Source organism: Entelurus aequoreus, linkage group LG11 (genome assembly GCF_033978785.1).
Source record: "Entelurus aequoreus isolate RoL-2023_Sb linkage group LG11, RoL_Eaeq_v1.1, whole genome shotgun sequence".
In the NCBI taxonomy this organism is placed as follows: Eukaryota; Metazoa; Chordata; class Actinopteri; order Syngnathiformes; family Syngnathidae; genus Entelurus; species Entelurus aequoreus.
The window spans coordinates 35,213,693-35,236,594 of NC_084741.1; the positions used below are offsets into that span (position 1 = coordinate 35,213,693).

At 38.3% G+C, this 22,902-nt stretch overlaps 1 protein-coding gene across 1 annotated transcript in view; it reads left to right on the forward strand.

Moving 5' to 3' along the window:
• LOC133659647 (collagen alpha-1(XIV) chain-like) overlaps positions 1-22,902 on the forward strand; it is a 324,062-nt gene that overhangs the window by 275,168 nt on the left and 25,992 nt on the right. The window contains exons 29-35 of the mRNA XM_062062231.1: positions 9,445-9,588; positions 9,884-10,048; positions 10,125-10,163; positions 10,244-10,382; positions 13,019-13,161; positions 15,505-15,614; positions 22,094-22,252. Of these exons, the coding sequence (XP_061918215.1) occupies positions 9,445-9,588; positions 9,884-10,048; positions 10,125-10,163; positions 10,244-10,382; positions 13,019-13,161; positions 15,505-15,614; positions 22,094-22,252 (899 nt within the window). The remainder of the gene's footprint in view (positions 1-9,444; positions 9,589-9,883; positions 10,049-10,124; positions 10,164-10,243; positions 10,383-13,018; positions 13,162-15,504; positions 15,615-22,093; positions 22,253-22,902) is intronic.

The window sequence follows — 22,902 nt, forward strand, 5'->3', positions numbered from 1 at the left end:
CTTTTGTTTGCCAACTTGGCCATCCTTTGAGACACATATTTTCTTACCAGGTCACTGGAGTGAGTGAGTGAAAGGGAGAAAAGCGCTTACTCTCTTTGGGAGAAATCATTTGGCGACACTCCATAGGATTTTCAGACCATGTATTTTATTCAATACATATACAGTACTCTGATGCTATCTAAAGTATATTACAGTACAATGCTTTAATAACAATGACCACCTATAATATTCTATAGATTGAGAAATGAGGATTTCTGTGGAGTAAATTTTTTATTTGATCATTATTGCCAAAAAATTAAATTTATTGTTGTGACTTCTTATATTTCAGACATTTCTGCCCCTTCATGTAGAAATATGAAAATGTGTCAAAACATGCAGCCCTTACTCTAAGGACTGTTATTATTCATTTTTATAACATGAACTCAAACTTAAGTGGTATAAAATAATAACATTGTATACTTTTTTTGCTATCCAATGGTCATTTTATGCATCTGTAAAGCACTTTGAATTGCCTTCAGTACGAATTGTGTTCTATAAATAAACATGCAGATACAAACCACATATATATTTAATTATTGTTTTGTTTTCAGCAAAAAAAAACAACTCTGGGGAATAGTTTTTCTATTGAAACATTTAGTAAACATTGTTTTTCTTATTAGAAATTGCCATACCGTTTCTCTACAAATGTCCTCATAATTATTATCAAAGTCATTAATATTTTTTATTTACTAATAATAACTATTATTATTGTTATTATTTTCAACATTTTAATTATTATTACAAACATTTTTGACTAGTTTTATTGGAAAATCGTGTGGTTTATTAACTTATCATGATTTACCATATCCTATAGGCAGAGGTGGGTAGTAACACACTACATTTACTCCGTTACATCCACTTGAGTAACTTTTGGGATAAATTGTACTTCTAAGAGTAGTTTTAATGCAACATACTTTTACTTTTACTTGAGTATATTTATAGAGAATAAACGCTACTTTTACTCCGCTCCATTTATCTACATTCAGCTCGCTACTCGCCACTGATTGTTATCGATCTGTTAATGCACGCTTTGTTTGTTTTGGTATGTCAGACAGACCTTCAAAGTAGGATCTATCACATGCCTGTGTTTCACCAATCAAATACAGTCACTGGTGACGTTTGACTCCGTTTCACCAATGAAATGCAGTCACTGGTGACGTTTGACTCCATTTCACCAATCAAACAGAGCAGGTGGTCAAGTGACCGCCTGGAAACATAAAGTTTCAGCGGCAAAACAACAACATGCTTAAGCTTACATGAACTCAACGTCAAATTTGAGGAAGCACATCGCGGTAAGTAACGTTAGTAGATATTTTGGCTGTCACCGTAGGCTGATGTTAGCTTCCCTGCTATGAATCACTGTCAAATGTGTGGGGACATTTATTAACGCACTGCAGCCTCATAGACACGCACAGTCGCACACACACTCACGCATGCATAAAAACACCAATTTGAAGTGCACAGTGTGTTCCCAGGTGCAGCCCACACCTATCTGTTTATGGTTTGCATAAAGGCTTTGTTATTTTCCTTTGTAATCTCTGCCTACTGAGCCTATGGTGTTGCTAAGTTATTGTGGCTCAATTTGCCTTAATTTTTTTTTATGTTAATGTATTATTATTTAATATATATTATTGTTTTAGTTGCTTAAGAGATATTCCTGGCTCTGAATTTGCTCATTGCTATTTTTATGTTTTTGTGCATTATTTGTTGCCGTCATCGTTAAACGAACAGTTACTCATCAGTTACTCAGTACTTGAGCCTATAGCAGACCTGGGCATTCTGCGGCCCGCGGGCCACATCCGGCCCTTTGTGCGTCCCTGTCCGGCCCGCGTGAGGCCAATTATAAATTACAAAATAAATTTAAAAAAGTGTCTATGTCGAGTGTGCAATACAACGGTGCTGCTTTTGTTTTGAAAATCGTTATTTGTATTACTTCCGTGTGGACGTATGCGTGATTGTGAGTGAATGTGAACAACTGCAATTACAAAATAAAGTTGAAAAAACATCTATGTCCTGCGCGCAATACAACTGTGCTGCTTTTATTTTGAAAAGTATTATTTATGGGCGTGTGTCCGTGTGTAACCTGCGAGTGAAGGTGCACATGCAGCGACAAGTGATGCACGGTTTACACCCGAGACGCCAAAAAGAGAAAAGTTGATGAGGAATGGCGTGTTTTCAACAACACATGAACTGCAAAGCAACGTCCCCTCACCTAAGGTGCGTGCCTGCGCAATTGCGCACTGTTCAAGCGTCTGCTGCGCGCAGCAAGTATATGCCGCGCACCAAATCAAATCCCATCTGAATTATAAACAAAATAAACATATTTATTCTATGGAATTTTGCAATGCAACTTTGAGTGACAGTGACAACAAGCGGCCCTAATGGTGTTCGTCAACACCGTTCAATTGAACACCGTTCAATTATTGTAACGTCTATCGAGATGCTTCGAGGACAGGAATTATATCGATCACTTTATTGAACAAAACTGTTTATATTCGGACATAACCACACCAAAAACATGAGTAAAACAATTCTAACTCGAAAAACTAGTCATTTTCTGCCGTACAAACCAGGCCAAAACCAACTTGTCATCTGTCACCAACACGCATAGCACTAAACCACTGGTGCGTTTAAGGCCACACAAAAAGTCGGACAACTCAAACACCACACAAAGTTACACTATGACTCCTCAGTCATACGTGTGCTTATTTTACTGTCATTTATTATTAATGTTAATTTATATATATTAGTAATGGAATGCTGTTACACACACTATGTTGAAGTATTACTATTATTATTATTATTATTATTATTATTTATCTTACGGTATATATCCAAAATAATATTGAGCAAAATTTAATTGAAATATTGTCGATGTGGCCCTCCAGCAGTGCTCGGGTAGCTCATGCGGCCCCCGGTAAAAATTAATTGCCCACCCCTGGCCTATAGGGTAGGACTTAGAATATATTTGGAGGTTCAAGCTGATTTATTTGTCTTTTAGTTCCAGCCAAAAATAAAAACCCTGAAACTTACTGTAGCTATGCTTCCAGAAATAATACGGACACTCCAGTAAAAACACAAGAAGCATTAGAAAATAAAGTGTTAATTGACAGGGGCACTTGTGTGGATAGATTTTCGCAATTGTTCATGTCATTATAAAAAGGTCACATGGAGCGCCGTGAACTATAAATACTAATCAGAGTGGGCTGTGGGCAGTAAGTGAGAAATGACGGCGCTCAAACAAATGTCTTCATAATTAGCCAATCAATCAAAGTAGTAAGAACAGATTCATAATTTTTACTATATATACTCGGTTCCCAAATTGTGGTAAGCCAATTGTCATAGGGTGTACGTGAAAAAAACAAAAAAACAGTGTGACTACATTTATTTCTTGACTGGCTACATATATACAGTAGCCAACCTAGAACATGTCCTGGTGTACAGTATGTGCGTAAATTCATGAAGGGACAATTAAGGAAGGTGTGCGCACCTGTTAAGATTTTTTTTTACCCCAAAAATGTATTTTATATATAATTACCGTAATTAGTCGCCCGTCCTGCCAGGGGGCCCGTTAGTGGTGGTGGATTTCCGTTCCGCTGATTACTTTTGTCGATGGCCGGGGTGATCGTCTTTGGCTTTGAGGCTGTTCGTATGCATTTCGTTGTTTCTTCACCATGGCAAAGGTGAGTCAATAACATGCTAAGTGGCTGACTGAATGATTGTGTGAGTATGTTTGATTTAAAGGGCCCCTATCATGCAAAAATTATTTTCTTACATTTTGGTACCTGATGTTGTGCATCTGGGATCTGCATAAGTCCTGAACATTTGAAATCAAACTGTGGAAGCATTGCGGAGATATTTATAAAACAATTTTGCCTTCCTTTTCTACTTCAGCCAAACAAGCTGTTAGGAATGTGCACAATTGGTGACGTCACAAATTGGGAACAACGTCAGCGGAATATCCATATATGGTATAAATCTACACAAACTGCCTTGCGCGCGTCCGACATTTTTATTTCACATAGCAACATATGTAGTCCGCATGACAACACGCCCAAGATACGTCCCGAAGAACGAAAATGCTCTGTTATGGGTTGTAATACAGCTCAGTGGCTTTGTGGTTAGAGTGTCCACCCTGAGACTGGAAGGTCGTGAGTTTAAACCCCGGCCGAGTCATACCAAAGGCTACAAAAAGTGGGACCCATAAATGGGACCCATTGCCTCCCTGCTTGGCACTCAGCATCAAGGGTAGGAATTGGGGGTTAAATGGGACTTTAACTTTAACTATAACCTAAAACAGGACAGTATTCAAATCTCTAGTCTCATCTGGAAAAGTAAGAAGTGCTTCGCAAAATGTTTTGTTTTGCGGTAATGTGCCTTCAACTCGGAAGAAGTAGCTCTTCGTGTGTGCAAACAACTTTGAAGATTCCTACTTCACGAACCTGCAGCAATATAAAAATGGATTTTCCCAGAAGCTATTTTTATGGCGGAGTCAGTGCCTACTCTTTATGGCATTGGAGGAGACAATGAAACTGTAAGTATCAACAGTAGGTTAGAAATGTGTGAATGATACGTAGCTAGTTTAGCTTTTTAATGTAAGACAGTAGCGTCACCGTCCTGCGGCAAAATAAAGAATGATTTCCTAAAAACTACATTTAATTGGGTTAGTGCCTACTGTGTTTGATAATGAATGAGTAAGTAATATAATCTATTATTACGTCCGCGATGTAGCTAGTAGCGTAGCTTACTGTATCGGCTCTGTTTACAACTCGAAACAGCTGTGCAATGTAGTTATTTACATTATATAGAATAGAAAAGTATTTTATTGTATATATATATACATGGTATACATCCAGGATTTAGCATTAGAAAGTTAAACTCGGTAGAAGTTTTAGCCAGCGTATATTTTCAGACCTGTACGTCAGCCATGCTATGTTCCTCTCTCTCTCTCGTCTGGCGACAACTTTGTCTCCTTCCTTGGTGCCGACAACAAACCACGGTGAGCACGCTGGTCTCTCTAGGTCGTCTGGGATGTCGTGTTGTGGTGAGAGTCATCCAAAACAGGTGGCAGCTGGTGGCGGTTACCAATGTCCATAGTGCAAAATAAAAGCAAGGCGGGGGCAAAGGCTCACTCAGCGTGAGAGCATGTGGTAAGGAAAAGTTCATTTTCTCACAACTCCGCCTCTCAAGACCAACTGTTTTGAAAGGGAGCAAAAAAGTGGCTAGAAAATAGGTCTGTAAAAAAAAAATCCATGCAGATTTTGTCAGGTTCAAACACCGAACTATCTATTACACAAGACAAGAAGAAGGAATCAGGCAGAGAGAGAGTCCAATCTTACTTATTAGGAGAAACGTTTGGGGCTGCACACTCAGTTACAGTCTCCCACAATGCTCTAAGGTACAGCCCCCGCGCTCCTCTATTTATTCAGGAGTTCCCTAGTTAACATCACTGAGGCTGCCTCTAAAGGGAGTGGTCACACATTATGCAAAGCAGCTCCAGTACACACAATACGTGACGGAATGTGCTGGGGACCTTGTAATTGCCTTGTGTCTGCTTCGTCTGCGTGCTGTCGCCTTATCTTCATTGAGGTCCTGGTACGTCCTTGGCTGTTAGCGGGCTAAAACAAAGAAAACATCTGCGGCGAGGCCACCCCTCATATGTCGTGGAAGATAACAAGTTGTGTGCCCTTGCACGAAGCAGAAAAGAGCACAATAGTTAATAATTATAGCAACGGCCTTTAAGCATAAGAGTTGTGTGATAACTTATACATCATTATTCTAACAGATTTTTCACCAAACAACCACCATTACATATTATGTGGACCACAAGGAGTTGTTTTAAATTTCGAAAAAAATCATGATATGATCCCTTTATTACAAACACTTTAATGGGGCCACCGTGACCCGGTCGGCATTTGTATTGGTCTGATGTGACATACAGTAAATTAGCAGCAGCATTGTATACGGCACAGGGTTCACAGCGTGGGAAAAAAGTGAAGCTTATAGTACTGAAAATAGGGTACATAATAATGAATTGATATATCGAACAGGTGCAAATTCATAGTTCATTGCGTGCCTAGTGTTACAAACACCGGTTTATATGTTTTAAATGTGCAGGAGTGAGGGCTATATGGTGTCAGGTCATATACCTAAAGGCGCGGGCACTGCCATATGCAATTTATTCCACATTGACATTAAGGAACAGTTACGTTTAGTCTCTTATGATGTGCAATATGTTTTTACTATAGTTATCGTTGTAAATGTAACCCGCCTAGTTCAGTGCCTGCTCTTTCTCTTCTGCTCTAACCTGGGGCTACAGTATTAGCTGTAAGCTAGCTACTGCGTCAACAGCTGAATCGATTTTGCATTTGTAATACACAACACAATGCGATAGGACACCAATCTGTACTGACTGGAAAAACATGAACAATCATATTACAGTATCTGTAAAGTAGTAGCCCACATTTCATGTTTGTTTTTTTACACAGCTAGCTCTGCAGCGTACATACTGTAGTTGCAATAACAAACATGATGTGCTGCATGTACCATGCTCTATTATAGTGACTCACTTGATGGACAGTTGTCCGTTTGGTCAAGCTGGCTGGGGACATTTTTTTCAGGTTTAGTTATGTCAAGCACTCCATTTATGTCGGCATAGTTTGGCTTCAAGTCCACATTTGCAGCGTTAAGTCACCCCGACCTCCCTGTCTCGGCTTCCGTCTGCTCCAACGTTTCACCCTCTGTTTGTGCTCACTTCTTGAAGCAGCAGTTCACCCCCTGTATATTTAGCTTCAAAAAGATACGGTTGTGAATCCTCATTTGTTCATAAATAGTAATTTTTGTTGTCTGTTACCCAATGCCAGGTTCAAACACTGATGACATTTATTAAACAGACAAGAAGCAAGGAATCATGCAGAGACAGAGTTAAATTTTGCTCAATGAGGAGAGACGTATTGGGCTGTACACTCAGTTACAGTTCCAACCTACGGCATAAGGCACAGCCCACATGCTCCACTATTTATTTGGGAGGTCCCTGGTTACATCACTGAGGCTGCTTCTGAAGGAAGGGGGGTAATTTCGGCAGCCACCGTTTGACACAATATATAATTATTCAGAAATGGAAATGTGCTGACAGTCGTGATATCGCCCTGTCTCTGCTTTGCCTGCGTCAAGGTACTCGATGTTCGTCCTCGGCAGTCAGCAGGCCGGGTCTGGACACAAACACTGATACGAGACGACTCGCAATCCAAGATTGCAAGTTGTCCCTTTGCACAGATAGAAAAGTACAACTTCAGCACAATTAATAATAACTACAGCAATGGCCTTTAAGCATAAGAGTTGTGTGATAACTTATACATAATTATTCTAATACCCAACTGCCTTGATTAGAGTAGACACACTTTTGTTTCCTGAAATAGGAAAAACACATTTGTTGCCGGAAGTCGGACGTGCGTTGCTGTGGAAATAAGTAAATGTTAAACATATTACATATTGTTATGGAGGTGTCTTTTACTATATAATGTATGTACTTACAGTGTGTATATAAAATGTTGTTGGGGGATTTTTTTAAGTTATTGTAGAGGGCTTTCTAGGCTACAATGCTGACTCCCATTATCCACATCATCTTTTTTATCGTATTCAAAATTCTAAAAAAAAAGACATGTATGTTCATGTCTCTCATAATGATTGGGAACAGTAGGCAAAAGTAAAACAAAAAGTGCAGTTCCCCTTTAAGTGACAAAACATCAAATATCAAACAAATATCAATAATTGTGATTGAGAAAATGCCATATTTTGATCAATCGTTGTCATAATTTGAAGGTTCTGTCTTGTAGCAGGTTCTTGGAAATGTTCAAAGGTGTCCTGATTAATTGTATTCATTGGTAAGGTTTGCTGAGATTCCACTTTTTAAAGTTCATTGACTTTCAACCTTTGTGACTTTATTTTGTCTGGGGCATCCTTATCTGTAAACATTAGGAGCTGATTTAAATACAATTATTCTAAATGGAAATGGGAACTCTGCCCTCAACTCGACTGGCTGCAGACTTTGTTGGTCTCTTATTTTCCATGCAAATATTACCGGCAGGCTCCGAAGTGTATTTCATTAATGCCCGAGTGAAGGAATTAAATTGACTTGTTGTTCTAATTTGTAAATGATTTAAATTGCGTAGAGGGTCCCAAACATTCACTTCCATGATGGAAGAGAAGTGTTTTCATGTAATTAGTGGTTGAACAATGTTACAGTGTACAATTGTATTAATTAGGGGTGTAACGGAACACAAAAATTTTGGTTCGGTATGTACCTCGGTTCAGAGGTCACGGTTCAGTTCATTTTCGGTACAGTAAGAAAACAACAAAATATAAATTTTTTGGCTATTTATTTACCAAATGTGTAAACAATGGCTTTATCCATTTGACATTGGGAACACTATAATAATTCTACACACATTAATCAACATTAAACTGCCTCAAGTTGTTGCTCAGATTAAATAAAATGACAAAACTTTTCTTCTACATATAAAAAGTGCAACATTAAACAGTTTCAAGTCAACTCATCATGCTTAATTTATTACAGCATTTGGGAAGCCTGTAGTTGATTTTTATTATGTAAATGTTATATTTTTATCAACATGTGATAGCAGGGACCCTGTCATTCAAAACTAGGCTGCTCCATTACTAATGTTTAATGTAACTATAGCTGAAAAAATAGTACAATAGCAATAGAAGAGACTACACACACACACATGCACACGCACACACACACAGGCACACGCACACACACACCGCAAAATGAGCTAACGTTACGCTAAAAGCTAATTAGCCTTCACCTCAAGCCAGGACTGCGAGCGAGCTGAGCTGCAGTTTAAGTTTCTAGAAGGTCAACGGGCTCATAGTGATGTTACTAGTAGTTGACTGGGAGGTGTTTATTTTAATTTGGGGAGAGTCCGCTGCCTGATGCTCACCTGCTAAACACCTATCTGCTCGACGCTGAAGCATTGACTTCATGCGCTCTGAATACGCACTGCTGATTGGCTGTTACCGCTTTGAATATGCACTGCTGATTGGCTGTTACCGCTTTTTGTGTAACCAATCAGATGGTTGTGTGGGTGGGACAATGCTGGGTGCTGAGACAGAGGCAGAAGAAGCAAAGCAGCTTGTTAAGACTTTAGCTTAGAAACTCGTTCGGAAAACCCCCGTACCGAACCGAAACCCCCGTACCGAAACGGTTCAATACAAAACACGTACCGTTACACCGCTAGTATTAATATAGTTGTGGTTGGTTTGTTATGTGCTGATTATTTGTTGGTTAACCGATATTGTTCAAAATCGTTAAGTAAGCATGGTTTATTCGACATGTGATATATTATCATGAATTCAAATTTATTTATTTTGTCCTTTTGTCAGGTCGAGCCATCAAACATGTAAAGGAGTCCATTTTCACCTCAGATGCTGGAGCCAGGAGGGGGGTACCCAAAGTCCTAGTTGTTCTTACTGATGGACGTTCTCAAGATGACGTGAATAAAGTGTCCAAGGAAATGCAGATGGAGGGTTTGTATTTTGTTGATGTAATCAGAAATGACCAGTGTTTGCATTTAAAATTTTAAAAATGTACTGCTGTGTATCAATTGTTGATACTGGAGGCTTGTGGATGTTGTTTCCATCCCCAACTCCTCATTATCCACATTACGCCTTCATATGGATGATTTCTGGCTGCATGTGTGTTTGTAATGACATTTAACTTATGCGTGGCTTCAAAAAAGCGCTTTTTATCCACTATCAGAGTACTCAACCTGCTGAGGAAAAACACCTATCACTCTAATTTACCATATAATCCTATTCCCAGGATACATCATCTTTGCAATCGGCTTTGCGGATGCAGATTACGGAGAACTAGTCAACATCGCCAGTAAGCCTAACGATAGGCATGTCTTCTTCGTGGACGATTTGGATGCTGTGAAGAAAATCGAGGAGCAGCTCATTACTTTTGTCTGTGAGGCCGCCACTGCCAGTAAGTAACCCTACCTTGTGTTGAAAACATAACAGAGTTTGAGGGTCTTACTAAATCATTCCTCTGCTGCTTTAAGCGTGTCCATCTATGATGATGAGTGGAAACACCATGGCTGGTAAGAGGGGACACGTACAGACTACATAAAATTATACATATTACACCGATGAAGATTTGATGAGGCTCTGTCTCCTGCAGGTTTTCGAATGATGGAGAAGTTTGGCCTGGTGGAGAAGGAGTACAGCACTTTAGCTGGGGTTTCTCTCGAGCCAGGCTCATTCAACAGCTACCCCTGTTACAGGTTACACCGCGATGCCATGGTGTCACAACCCACAAAGTGAGTCAAGACAAAAGATTTAGTCTGTACTTTGCCTCTCCGCTTGGTTTCACTCTCTTGACTTCATAAGCAGGACAATCTTTTTGTTTCGAACTACAGCATTTATTCATGTCAGCGATTGGGATTGCGCGAAATCGACAATATAAATTATATTAATCTGGCCGACGATAGATCTTTTAATACAAAAGTGCAGTCGTTATATCGTGATAATGCATGTTGATGACATCCCAGCTGTGTCCTGCAAACTTTACCACGACAAGCAAACAAACGTGTCTTCAACGCACTGTAGCATTCTTGCTAGAAGCTAATGTCTCTCTATTGTGTAAAGCCACTTCAAGTCAGCAATACTTGCCTTCATGGCGGCAAATAAATTGTTTCTTTCAAATATCATCTCAGGACAACGAGGAATAGTTAAAAATGCTACACTACACAATGTAGGAGGATACGCTAACCACAAACTAGAGCTCTTGAATGTAAACAAATGTGGACGGATCGATAAAAATTTCGACAGTAACGAGACCACCTATAGTATCAGTACTGTATATGGTCGACACTACAGCGGTCAAATCGACATTTTTTATTATAAAAAATCTATTGTCGTTTTTGTTATTGTTTACACATCCCGGAAATAAGTCCCTGCACATGGGATTTAACGGAAAAAGACCAAGGATTTAAATCAGAGCCAATCGTAGGAAATAATGAAAACATTTAATTGACATTGTTACACTGCCATTCTGTGTTTTTGTCTTTTTTTTTAGTTTTGTTTGAAGTATCAGTATCAGTGTTGGTATGACCATACCACCCCTGTAACTATTTGGTATTGCATACCCAAATTTGAAATATCGCCTAAAACTAATGTAAAGTATCCAAGCAACCAAAGAACAAGTGCTTATTACATTTTAACAAAGGTTTTGATAGAACCATGTCAAATAAGAAAGAAACCATCTATTACCGGTTGATTTGCAATAAAAATAATAGCTGTAACAAAATAATACAATGGTAAATAACAGTATATTACTGCATACGTCAGCAGCCAAATTATGAGCTTTTATAACCCATTTCAAAATGGTTCTTTCATTATTTACATTCTAAATAATATATTGTGATAATATCAATATAATACGCAGTCGAAGTGGAGGCACGTAAATAATACTGTCCAAAAAACAGAGCATCCTGAAGAGAAGGTCAGAAAGCGGCTTGAAGATGGTTTGTAAAACATATTCTATGCGAAATTTTGACCAAAACAACTCTATTACATGTTATGTAGACTACAAGGAAATGTATGAAATGTAGAAAAAAAATCATAAAATGAGCACCTTAAGTAATTGCGTGTTTGAAACCCGAGGACCACCTGCAGTACTAAAGAAGGCTACTGAATGGAAAAAACAGGTCCAGGTGCATGTTGCCTTGTGTTGCCAGTGAATAATGACTTGCTGTAGGCCCCATCAGAGCCAAATCCACTTGAAGTGGTCTCATTTTGTTTTAGCTCAGTTGGTTTTATCTGACACCTCATTTGAACGAGGGACCACTTTTCCTTCTGGCTTCCCTAAGAGCTGATGGAATCTCAGTAAGTCCAGTAAATGGAAATCAATATCAATGTGAATCTGGAACTCTGACTTCATAAAGCACAGGCCAGGCCACTGCTCTAAAAAACTGGACTTGTATTTGTTAATAAGCTAAAACATTTCTGACTAGTTCCTGAAAATAGATGAAATTGTAAAAAGACCTAGCATACAGAAGCAGATACATGAATACATATATCACTTTATTCTTAGTTTTAGCATAAGAAGATACAGTCTTTCATTGTATATAATATATGCATACACATGCAATGCACGTTATATATGGACAATAGTATAAATACTGTGGCTCTTTATTTAAATTGAAATTATTCCTTTTGTTCTTGCTTGTATGTCGCTAATGACGGTAATTAATTGGTATTCAATTCAGAGAGTATCTGGCCCTGAAAAGATTGGTTGATGCAGTATTTGAATATGCTGGAAAAGAAGCAGAGAAATAAACCTCTGTGAAGTTTGTAGGTGCAGGTTCGAAGGGTATCGACAAATCATCATTGTAAAGAAATATATATACTTTGAAATACATGCAACATTTTTAGCAGGAATATTCACCTGCAGTCCAAATAATTCCAAACTGCTCTGTTAAGCAGCTTTAAATTTAGTCTCATTAAAATTGAGCATTCAGGTTTTTTTTATTAGAAGTGACAGTGGTACGAGCACTGACAAGTAGAAGCTGAAATTATTTGAACCTGATGTGCTCAGAGGCAGCCCTCCCCCAAAAAGCTAGATGCTGCAAATATCAAAAGAAGGCAGCACTCAGAGACAGTTTGAGGCAGCTGAACACTCTCCAAAAGAAAAGTGACTTAGAAAACACACCTAGTGGGTACATGCCTGTAGGGCGCAGTCAACTTGTTTTGTGTGGCGTGTATGTGTGTGTGTGTGTGTGTGTGTGTGTGTGTGTGTGTGCGTGTGTGTGTGTGTGTGTGTGTGTGTGTGTGTGTGTGTGTGTGTGTGTGTGTGTGTGTGTGTGTGTGTGTGTGTGTGTGTGTGTGTGTGTGTGTGTGTGTGTGTGTGTGTGTGTTGTGTGTGTGTGTGCGCCCATTCTCACATGTGTACCAGATACCTCCACCCTGAAGGCTTACCCTCTGACTACACCATCTCGATGATGATCCGCTTGCTTCCCGAAACTCCACAAGAGCCCTTTTCATTGTGGGAAATCCTCAATAAGGACAAAGAGCCATTGGTGGGACTCATCTTGGACAGTGGGTTTATTTCAATTGATGTTGCGTCTACACCTTGTCATTGTCTCATTATATACACGTGTGATGTATTCTGCAGCCTCAGCGCCTCTGGATAAACCCAGCATGATCTAGTTGTCTGCTAACGATTGGCTCGTTAGTTGCTAGCTAGCTATTAGCGTGCGAGTTGACAGCTAGCGATCAGCGCTGCAGTTGGCAGCTAATAATTAGCGCTCCAAGTTGCCAGCTAACGATTAGCACTCTAGTTACCAGCTAGCGATTAATGCCCTAGTTTTCGACTGGATTGGCACACTATTTGTCAGCTAGCGATTAGCACACTAGTTTACAAATAGCAATTAGTGCTCTAGCTGTCTGCTAGCGATTGGCTCGTTAGTTGCCAGTTAGCTATTAGCGTGCTAGTTGACAGCTAGCGATTAGTTCTGCAGTTGGCGGCTAATAATTAGCACTCTAAGTTGCCAGCTAACGATTAGCGTCTAGTTACAAGCTAGATATTAGTTTTCGGCTGGATTGGCACGCTACTTGTCAACTAGCAATTAGTGAACTTTTTTACAGCTAGCAATTAGCACACTAGTTGACAGCTAGCGTAGTGCTCTAGTTGCCAGCTAATGATTAGCGCTATAGTTGCCAGCTAACGATTAATGCCCTAGATGTCAGCTGGATTGGCATGCTAGTTGTCAGATAGCGACTAGCGCATTAGTTGTCAGCTAGCGATAAATGCGCCAGTTGCCATATAGCGAATAGTGTGTTAGTTTTCAGCCAGTGATTAGCACACTAGTTGCCAGTTAGTGTGCCAGTTACTGTTATTATTTGAATATCGTTAATATTGCACAATAACAAAGTACCTTTACCTCATTTGATGGACCAATACTTAAAACATAGGGGTTAGAACCAATAGCTCTTGAGCTACCGGTAGCTCGGCAGTTGATTTTCAGTAGCTCACCAAAGATTAAAAAATTAGCTTGAACTCTCACTATTTTTAAAACTGTCCAATTCAGACATTATTTTTATGTTTCATGACAAATGTCCACAAAATAGCAGAGATAAATATGCTTCCTAATTTATGTACAATTCAAATGCAGCCAGTTGCATAAATAAAACACAAAAAAAGTTATAATATTGATTTGTTTTTAAACTGACCTAGAAATAAATGCATACTAAAATACAAGATGCAGATAAACACATTGTGCTGTTGTTGTTTCTAATACAACATTTGACTTATGATACCAACGTTTAGTTAATGTTCTGGCAAAACAAGCTTTTCCCCTTTGTTTTGGTTGAAATAAGCTATGAAATGAAAACTCATTGCAGCTCTTCATTTTATAAAAGTAGCTCTGAGATGAAAATTGTTGGAGACCCCTGATTAAGAACAGTGGAACAGTGAAATCAATTCAACCTGTAAAAAACAAAAAATCATTAAGCGCTTAAATTGATATGTCATTCGTGTCCATAATGAGTGTATGTAATGTAATCTGAACACAACTATATATATAAAGTTGTGTCAATCAGATTTCAAGGTTCTTTGAATATACAACATGTTTTACTCTAAAGTAAAAAGAGCTTCAATCGTAAAGCACTTTTCTGCCTTTAGGCACTCTAAGGGCACAATGATTAATGTAATACTTTGTCATGGAAGTAAAGTTAACAACTCATCCATTCCTGGTGAGACTTAATGTTGTTCTTATGTTGAATAGAGAAAACTGGTCCAGCGTAACCTAAACTAGAATCAATCCTGCTTTACAATAGTGTGTGCCATTTAACCTCCCTAGGACCTGGCGTCCACATATGTGGACATCACATTTTTGGTTGTGTAGCCCACAATACAACATTTTTCTCGACAAGATCCTGGTTTCCACTTACGAAGACCTTATACTGCCAAATAGCGGTGGAGAAAGAGTTTGCCACATCTCATGTAAGATTCAAATTGGCTGAAAACACATCCAAAAGTTCTGGTGGCAACTTTCAACTGCTTTTGTTTTTATACTCATTGGGTTCCAAAGAGCACAAATAGCCCAAATAAATTAAAAAGACATGCCATACAAGAGTCCGGGTCTTAGGAGAATACAGAATAAAAACAAAAAAAACCCAGATATACCAACATTTGAACTAAGAACTAAAGTTTGTATTAATTTTCTTTCCTTTCCTTTATCTTTTGCCAAACATTTACTTGTCTGTTTGCAACAGTTAAAGAGAAGATATATGAACACATAAGAAAATTAGAATGTAGACAGATGATGTGCTAAGCTTTGGTCAAAGGAATGTTTTTTGGCTTACAAATATTTAGTATACTGTTGACCCCTAAGGGTATTTATCAACGTGTGTGTTCCTCTCAACTACCAACTTTTACAGACTATGTGAAGACTCTGACGTTCTTCTGCTATGACTACAAGGGAGACTTTCAGACTGTCACCTTTGAAGGAACTCAAATAAGAAAACTCTTCCATGGCAGCTTCCACAAGGTGAGTCTTTCTACTGTGCAACTGTTATTAGTAAAAGTTATGTTTCCAAACTTCAGGATTACTTTGAACATCTGGATGTTGCTTTGCATTAGTGAATAGAATAGAATCTTTGTTTTTGTAACATGTAGTGGTATATTATAAAGGCGCAATCTCCTAAGGTACTGTAAAAAAGTGTATCACACATTATAAATATGTGTGTGTGTGTATATATATATATATATATATATATATATATATATATATATATATATATATATATATATATATATATATATATGTATATTTATACATACATATATATGTATGTATATATATGTATGTATATATATATGTATGTATCTGTGTATGTATATATGTGTGTGTATATACAGTATATTTAGATACATATAAGTGTATATATATATATATATATATATATATATATATATATATATATATATATATATATATATATATATATATATATATATATATATATATATATATATACACACACACACGTTAGGTCAGGGGGAAAAAAAACCTATTTCTTAGGTTTCCCGGATTTCATCGTTATATATATATATATATATATATATATATATATATATATATATATATATATATATATATATATATATAAAGTGTGTGATAAGTGTGTGATTAGACTCCAGAAGCATAGTATGATGATGCAACTCCTTGCAATAAAAAAGCAGCTCTGCTCTCACAGATTTTTTATATTTGCTTTGTGTGGGGGAGGACTCTCCGTTTCACAGTCAGTGATGGTATTTAATAGTCATATTTAGGTTTTAGTGATTAATATGCATGTACAAACCCCGTTTCCATATGAGTTGGGAAATTGTGTTAGATGTAAATATAAACGAAATACAATGATTTGAAAATCATTTTCAACCCATATTCAGTTGAATATGCTACAAAGTCAACATATTTGATGTTCAAACTGATAAAAAAAAAATGTTTTGCAAATAATCATTAACTTTAGAATTTGATGCCAGCAACACGTGACAAAGAAGTTGGTAAAGGTGGCAATAAATACTGATAAAGTTGAGGAATGCTCATCAAACACTTATTTGGAACATCCCACAGGTGAACAGGCAAATTGGGAACAGGTGGGTGCCATGATTGGGTATAAAAGTAGATTCCATGAAATGCTCAGTCATTCACAAACAAGAATGGGGCGAGGGTCACCACTTTGTCAACAAATGCGAGAGCAAATTGTTGAACAGTTTAAGAAAAACCTTTCTCAACCAGCTATTGCAAGGAATTTAGGGATTTCACCAACTACGGTCCGTAATATCATCAAAGGGTTCAGAGAATCTGTAGAAATCACTGCACGTAAGCAGCTAAGCCTGTGACCTTCGATCCCTCAGGCTGTACTGCATCAACAAGCGACATCAGTGTGTAAAGGATATCACCACATGGGCTCAGGAACACTTCAGAAACCCATTGTCAGTAACTACAGTTGGTCACTACATCTGTAAGTGCAAGTTAAAACTCTCCTATGCAAGGCGAAAACCGTTTATCAACAACACCCAGAGACACAGTCGGCTTCGCTGGGCCTGAGCTCATCTAAGATGGACTGATACAAAGTGGAAAAGTGTTCTGTGATCTGACGAGTCCACATTTCAAATTGTTTTTGGAAACTGTGGACGTCGTGTCCTCCGGACCAAAGAGGAAAAGAACCATCCGGATTGTTATAGGCGCAAAGTTGAAAAGCCAGCATCTGTGATGGTATGGGGGTGTATTAGTGCCCAAGACATGGGTAACTTACACATCTGTGAAGGCGCCATTAATGCTGAAAGGTACATACAGGTTTTGGAGCAACATATGTTGCCATCGAAGCAACGTTACCATGGACGCCCCTGCTTATTTCAGCAAGACAATGCCAAGCCACGTGTTACATCAACGTGGCTTCATAGTAAAAAAGTGCGGGTACTAGACTGGCCTGCTTGTAGTCCAGACCTGTCCCCCATTGAAAATGTGTGGCGCATTATGAAGCCTAAAATACCACAACGGAGACCCCCGGACTGTTGAACAACTTAAGCTGTACATCAAGCAAGAATGGGAAAGAATTCCACCTGAGAAGCTTAAAAAATGTGTCTCCTCAGTTCCCAAACGTTTACTGAGTGTTGTTAAAAGGAAAGGCCATGTAACACAGTGGTGAACATGCCCTTTCCCAACTACTTTGGCACATGTTGCAGCCATGAAATTCTAAGTTAATTATTATTTGCAAAAAAAAATAAAGTTTATGAGTTTGAACATCAAATATCTTGTCTTTGTAGTGCATTCAATTGAATATGGGTTGAAAAGGTATGCAAATCATTGTATTCCGTTTATATTTACATCTAACACAATTTCCCAACTCATGGAAACGGGGTTTGTAATTATCTGAACATAAAGAAGCACTCAGTAACTTTTCAACCTTTATAAAATATTTGTATAACTTTTGGGAAGACACATCGATTTACAACTGTAGTTTAATGACACCTCTGTCATGGCCTGAGAGGTCTGTATCGTTTTTGCTGGCACTTGGCGACATTGAGGAGGCATCACAGAAAAACTTACAAATGTACTGACTTCCTTTATGGCAAACGTCACTCCCCATTTCCCCATTCGTTAAAAAGACAAAAGTCGCCAGAAAACAAAAAGAAGAAGAAGAACGCCTATATGCAGTTACTGCCATCGTGGCCAAAGCTACAAAACAACCAAAAAAACAAACATTTTTGTCTGAGGAGACAAAAAAGAAAAATGGAGCTTACCCGGGTAAAAGGACAGTCAAGGATCAACATTGCCCCGGCTTTCACTCGTGAGCTTAATGACAAGGAATTTTAGACCGAAGCTGCTTTGGATCTTTTCCTGCTGGACTTGAGAGTGACTTTTGATGCTCAAATCAAAATGATAATGTTCATGTTAGCTATCGGAAATTTGCGTTGTAGCAATAAATAGTCACCAGCTTGATAGTTTCACTACAACTTTCTTTGCTTCGGACCTGCATCCGCCCCGATACATTCTTGGTAGTAGCGTCAGGTTTGTAGCGCAATCCAAGATCATTTCTTGATAGTATCTGCTATTTAACATCAGCATAGCCATTAGAGGCGTATTATTTGTGCCAATATTACAGCGGACATCATGTCAGTATGGCGCTATTTGCGCTAGTCATTATGGGACATGTAGTCTTCTTCTGGCAAAACACTACTGCTTTGGTCCTCTCGCTCTGCCAAAATCAACCAAAACTGAAAGTTCTTAAATGGGGCTTTAATTTACATCTACTGTTAACCGTTTCATGATAAAAAAAAATGGATGTTATACAGCCTACTAATTTGTGTACATACAGTAAGCATGAAAATTAGATCTTTGGAAATGTGTTCTATCCATGAATCTGCCTTGTTTTGTGATATAGGCCCAGTATTTATCGCTGCAGCTTTTTTCAAATACGTGCCAACATTCCAAGCAACGGCGTGTATGACACGATTATTATGCTCATAAATCCAGTTTTTCTGGTTTTAAGCAATGAGGTGGGTAGATTTAGACAGGCCAAACTGCAAAGACATATAGTGAAGAACATATATAAGTGAAGTGACATTTTCTTGACATTCAGTTATGCGATTAGTCAAGTCGTGACATCTCACATCACATGCTCTGAAACTTTAAAACGTAGAATCTTAAATCTCTAATGCTCTCAGGAAAAGGAATATTGTCAAGAAATGCTGTGTTTTGGATGAAGTCTAGCTGCAAAGTGGGGCATGAAGTTGGTTTGATTTGATTTGAGAACTAACTTGTTGTAGATTATATCTGTGATGTAACCAGTGTCCTCTGCAGTGGACATTTGTGTTTTGCATGACAAAAAACAAAATGTGTACTCTAACACAGGGGTCCCCAACCTTATTTGCACCATGGACCCGTTTAATGTACCGTAGGCATTATTTTCACGGACCGGCCTTCCACAGGTGGCAGATCGATATTGCAAATAAGTGCATGAAAAATGAATACATAAAAAAACTCACCATAACATTCAATTAGTGGGAGCCCCTGACCTTTTCCCTTTGCAAAAAAGCTGTCCATAGACTCTTTTTTTTTTTGCTAATTTTTGCTATTAGTAGACTTTGTTTTGGCTTTAGTATCTGATGGGTTATAGGTGATACATCACATTCAAGGACAAGATCATGGATATATATATAAGAAAGCTAGAAATACTTGACATTAGTTCCAATAGATTTCTGTGGATTACTATTTCCATTCTAAAAGTTATGTATTCGTATTTTGTGCAATATTTCATACGTAGATACTAAGGGTGTAAAGGTACACAACAATTTTGGTTCGGTACGTACCTCGGTTTAGAGGTCACGGTTCGGTTCTATTTCGGTATAGTAACAAAATATACATTTTTTGGTTATTTATTTACCAAATTTGTAAACAATGGCTTTATCCTTTTGACATTGGGAACACTATAATAATTCTGCCCAAAAATAGAAATAGCTCTGTGTGTGATGGATGTGAGCCACCACTAGGCTGATCAGTGCAACAGCAGGCAGTCATGAATGCTAAGCATAACAATAACATACATATACACACAGGGTCCATTGCCAGGGTTAATGTGGTCAACATATATCAAATAAAAACTAAATAAGATAAGGCTCAGAATGGTTTCTTAACAAAACCTTTCTACATATAAAGTGCTTTTTTTGATTGATTGAGACTTGTATTAGTAGATTGCACAGTAAAGTACATATTCCGTACAATTGACCACTAAATGGTAACACCCGAATAAGTTTTTCAACTTGTTTAAGTCGTCACTGGCTTGGGGATGGTGCAGCTTCAAAATGGGTTAGCATGTTTGACGTGTTGCCAGAAGCATACCCTACTGCTGCTGAACAATGTTGGCAAACCGCTTTCGCTTTGCCCGCCGTTCGTCGTCCATTGTTGTATCGCACCGCAAAGCCGAAATGTTCCCAAACGGGAGATCTTAACGAGGCAGGAGGGTCTTCCAGCTCTGACTTTTGCATGTTGTCGTAGTCCGGTCATTGCTAGCATGCCGTGTGTTGTGCCTCGGTGTGCATTGTTTACACAACGTGCGGTACGCTACTAAATATGTCCGTGTGGAAACTCGTTCGGTACACCTCCAAACCGAACCGAAACGGTTCAATATAAATACACGTACCGTTACACCCCTAGTAGATACACTAATGTTAGCTTTTTTGGTCCAATTTTCCATGTGTAAATACATCCGTTATTGCTAACTACTTGTGTAATAGGACTATGTGCAATAATACCAGCACTTTAGCTTACTAGGCCAAAGGTGATGTGTATTTTTTTCCTACAGCACAATTATTATATGCAACAATTTAGCACTTCTCCATCTGCCTTATGCACTTTAACTACTATGGTCACTTTGTTCCTGATCTGCCCTGATCTTAGGTCATCAACCTGCCGGGGACTGTAGATGGAACCTAGCTTTTGGCTACGATTTGGCACCTTTACATTTTATATGTTCATTAATGTGCATTGTCCCATGTACCAATGATGTAACAAATATAGCAAATGGCGACTTCCTATTAGGCGTTTTATAATACATCTATGAACAAGCTTATTGGTGTGTCTGGTGGGAATAGCGAAAGTTAAGTAGGAGAAAATGTTAGGTCGGTTATAAATTATTTAGTGTCTCTATGCGGCCCGGTAGAAAATACGTCACGGACCGGTGGTTGGGGACCACTGCTCTAACAAAAGAAAAAGACCAAAAATAAATGCAAAACATGCTGCGTCTCAGGAGGATATGCTAAATTATCAAATAAACTGCACACATTTCAAACGGAAGTTCTATTGTTGCAGCTTTTTGCAAATTATACTTTTTGGTGTTGCTTATCATTGTTTGTTAATTGTATAGATTAAAAAAGAACCGGAATATAAGTAAGCGTTATGGAGTCTTGCAACAGAGTTAATAAATATCTCCCCTCAAAAATGTGATGTGCAATATAACTGATAATGCATCACTCTCACTGGAAGAACCAAAACAAATTTGTTTCATGTCTGGAAAGTGATAAGTGAGACCAAAACAAACGAGGTGCTTTAAAACAACACAAAGTGATGCTGTTAAAATCTGAGACGTTGGCTGTGAATGAATTAAATTTAGAAAAAGACAAACCATGTGCTTCTCTTTTATATGATTTCCAGATTTCTTCTGAAGTGGACTTGTTTGTTTAAAGAAAACAACCTGCTGTCTTGTGGTTTATCTTATCAGCCTAATACTTGTGCACAGTAACCTACAATATTATTATCAAAGGCTTTATCGCTTATAAATTCACTTTCTGTTAATCCAACAATTCTTGAACAGCCTTTTCTTTCAATGTGAACATTAATATTGTTTTCTGTGTTATAAATACTGTGTGTGTTAGCCCTTTAAGCAATTACCAACGCAAATACTGGAATGTTCTGCTTCACTCCAGTTTGATAAACTAATGCATTCAATCATCCTCTCTATTTAGCTGCACGTGACCATCAGCAAGACGGCAGTGAAGGTTGTGTTGGACTGCGCCGCTGTTGGAGAAAAAGGCATCAGTGCGGCCGGGAACATTACCACGGATGGCATGGAGGTCCTGGGGCGCATAGTGCGGTCCCAAGGCAGACTGGACAACTCTGCCCCGGTCAGTATAGAATCCTGTGTGACCTGTTTGCATATTGACTAACTTGCGTGCGGGTTTAACACAGGAATCTTTAAAGCCATACTTCGCCTTACTTGTAATGGGATCACGTTATTTGATGTGGGCTTTTTATATTTGATGAATGGAGTTCACTTGTACAACACTCTTCCTTCAAGGTATTCAAAGCCCATTTACATTCTTATCTCATTCAAGCAGTCACACAATGATTAATGGGACACGTTGTCATGAAAGGACCTGAAAAAGTATCTCATTCACACACTGATGATGACCTCCAGGAACAACAAGGGATTTTTTATGTTCAGAATGATACTATTATAGAAATAAAATGACAAAGTTCTTGAGTTTGAATGATGTTTAATAGAATGTGCATTATGGTATTACTGTCACATCATGAGCATGTTTTGCTTCTCTACTGGTCAAAACCTTCAAGAATAATTGCTTATGTCAAAATGAGCGCCTTATTGCTCATAGCTTTTTATGATATCCAATCTAATATTTCTGAGATACTTGTGGTCAAATGTGTTATTATGATTACATTCACAGTATATGTCAATACACAGGGGTTAGTGCATGTGCCTCACAATACGAAGGTCCTGGTTCGATCCCCGAGTTATCTGAAAAGTATTCACGGT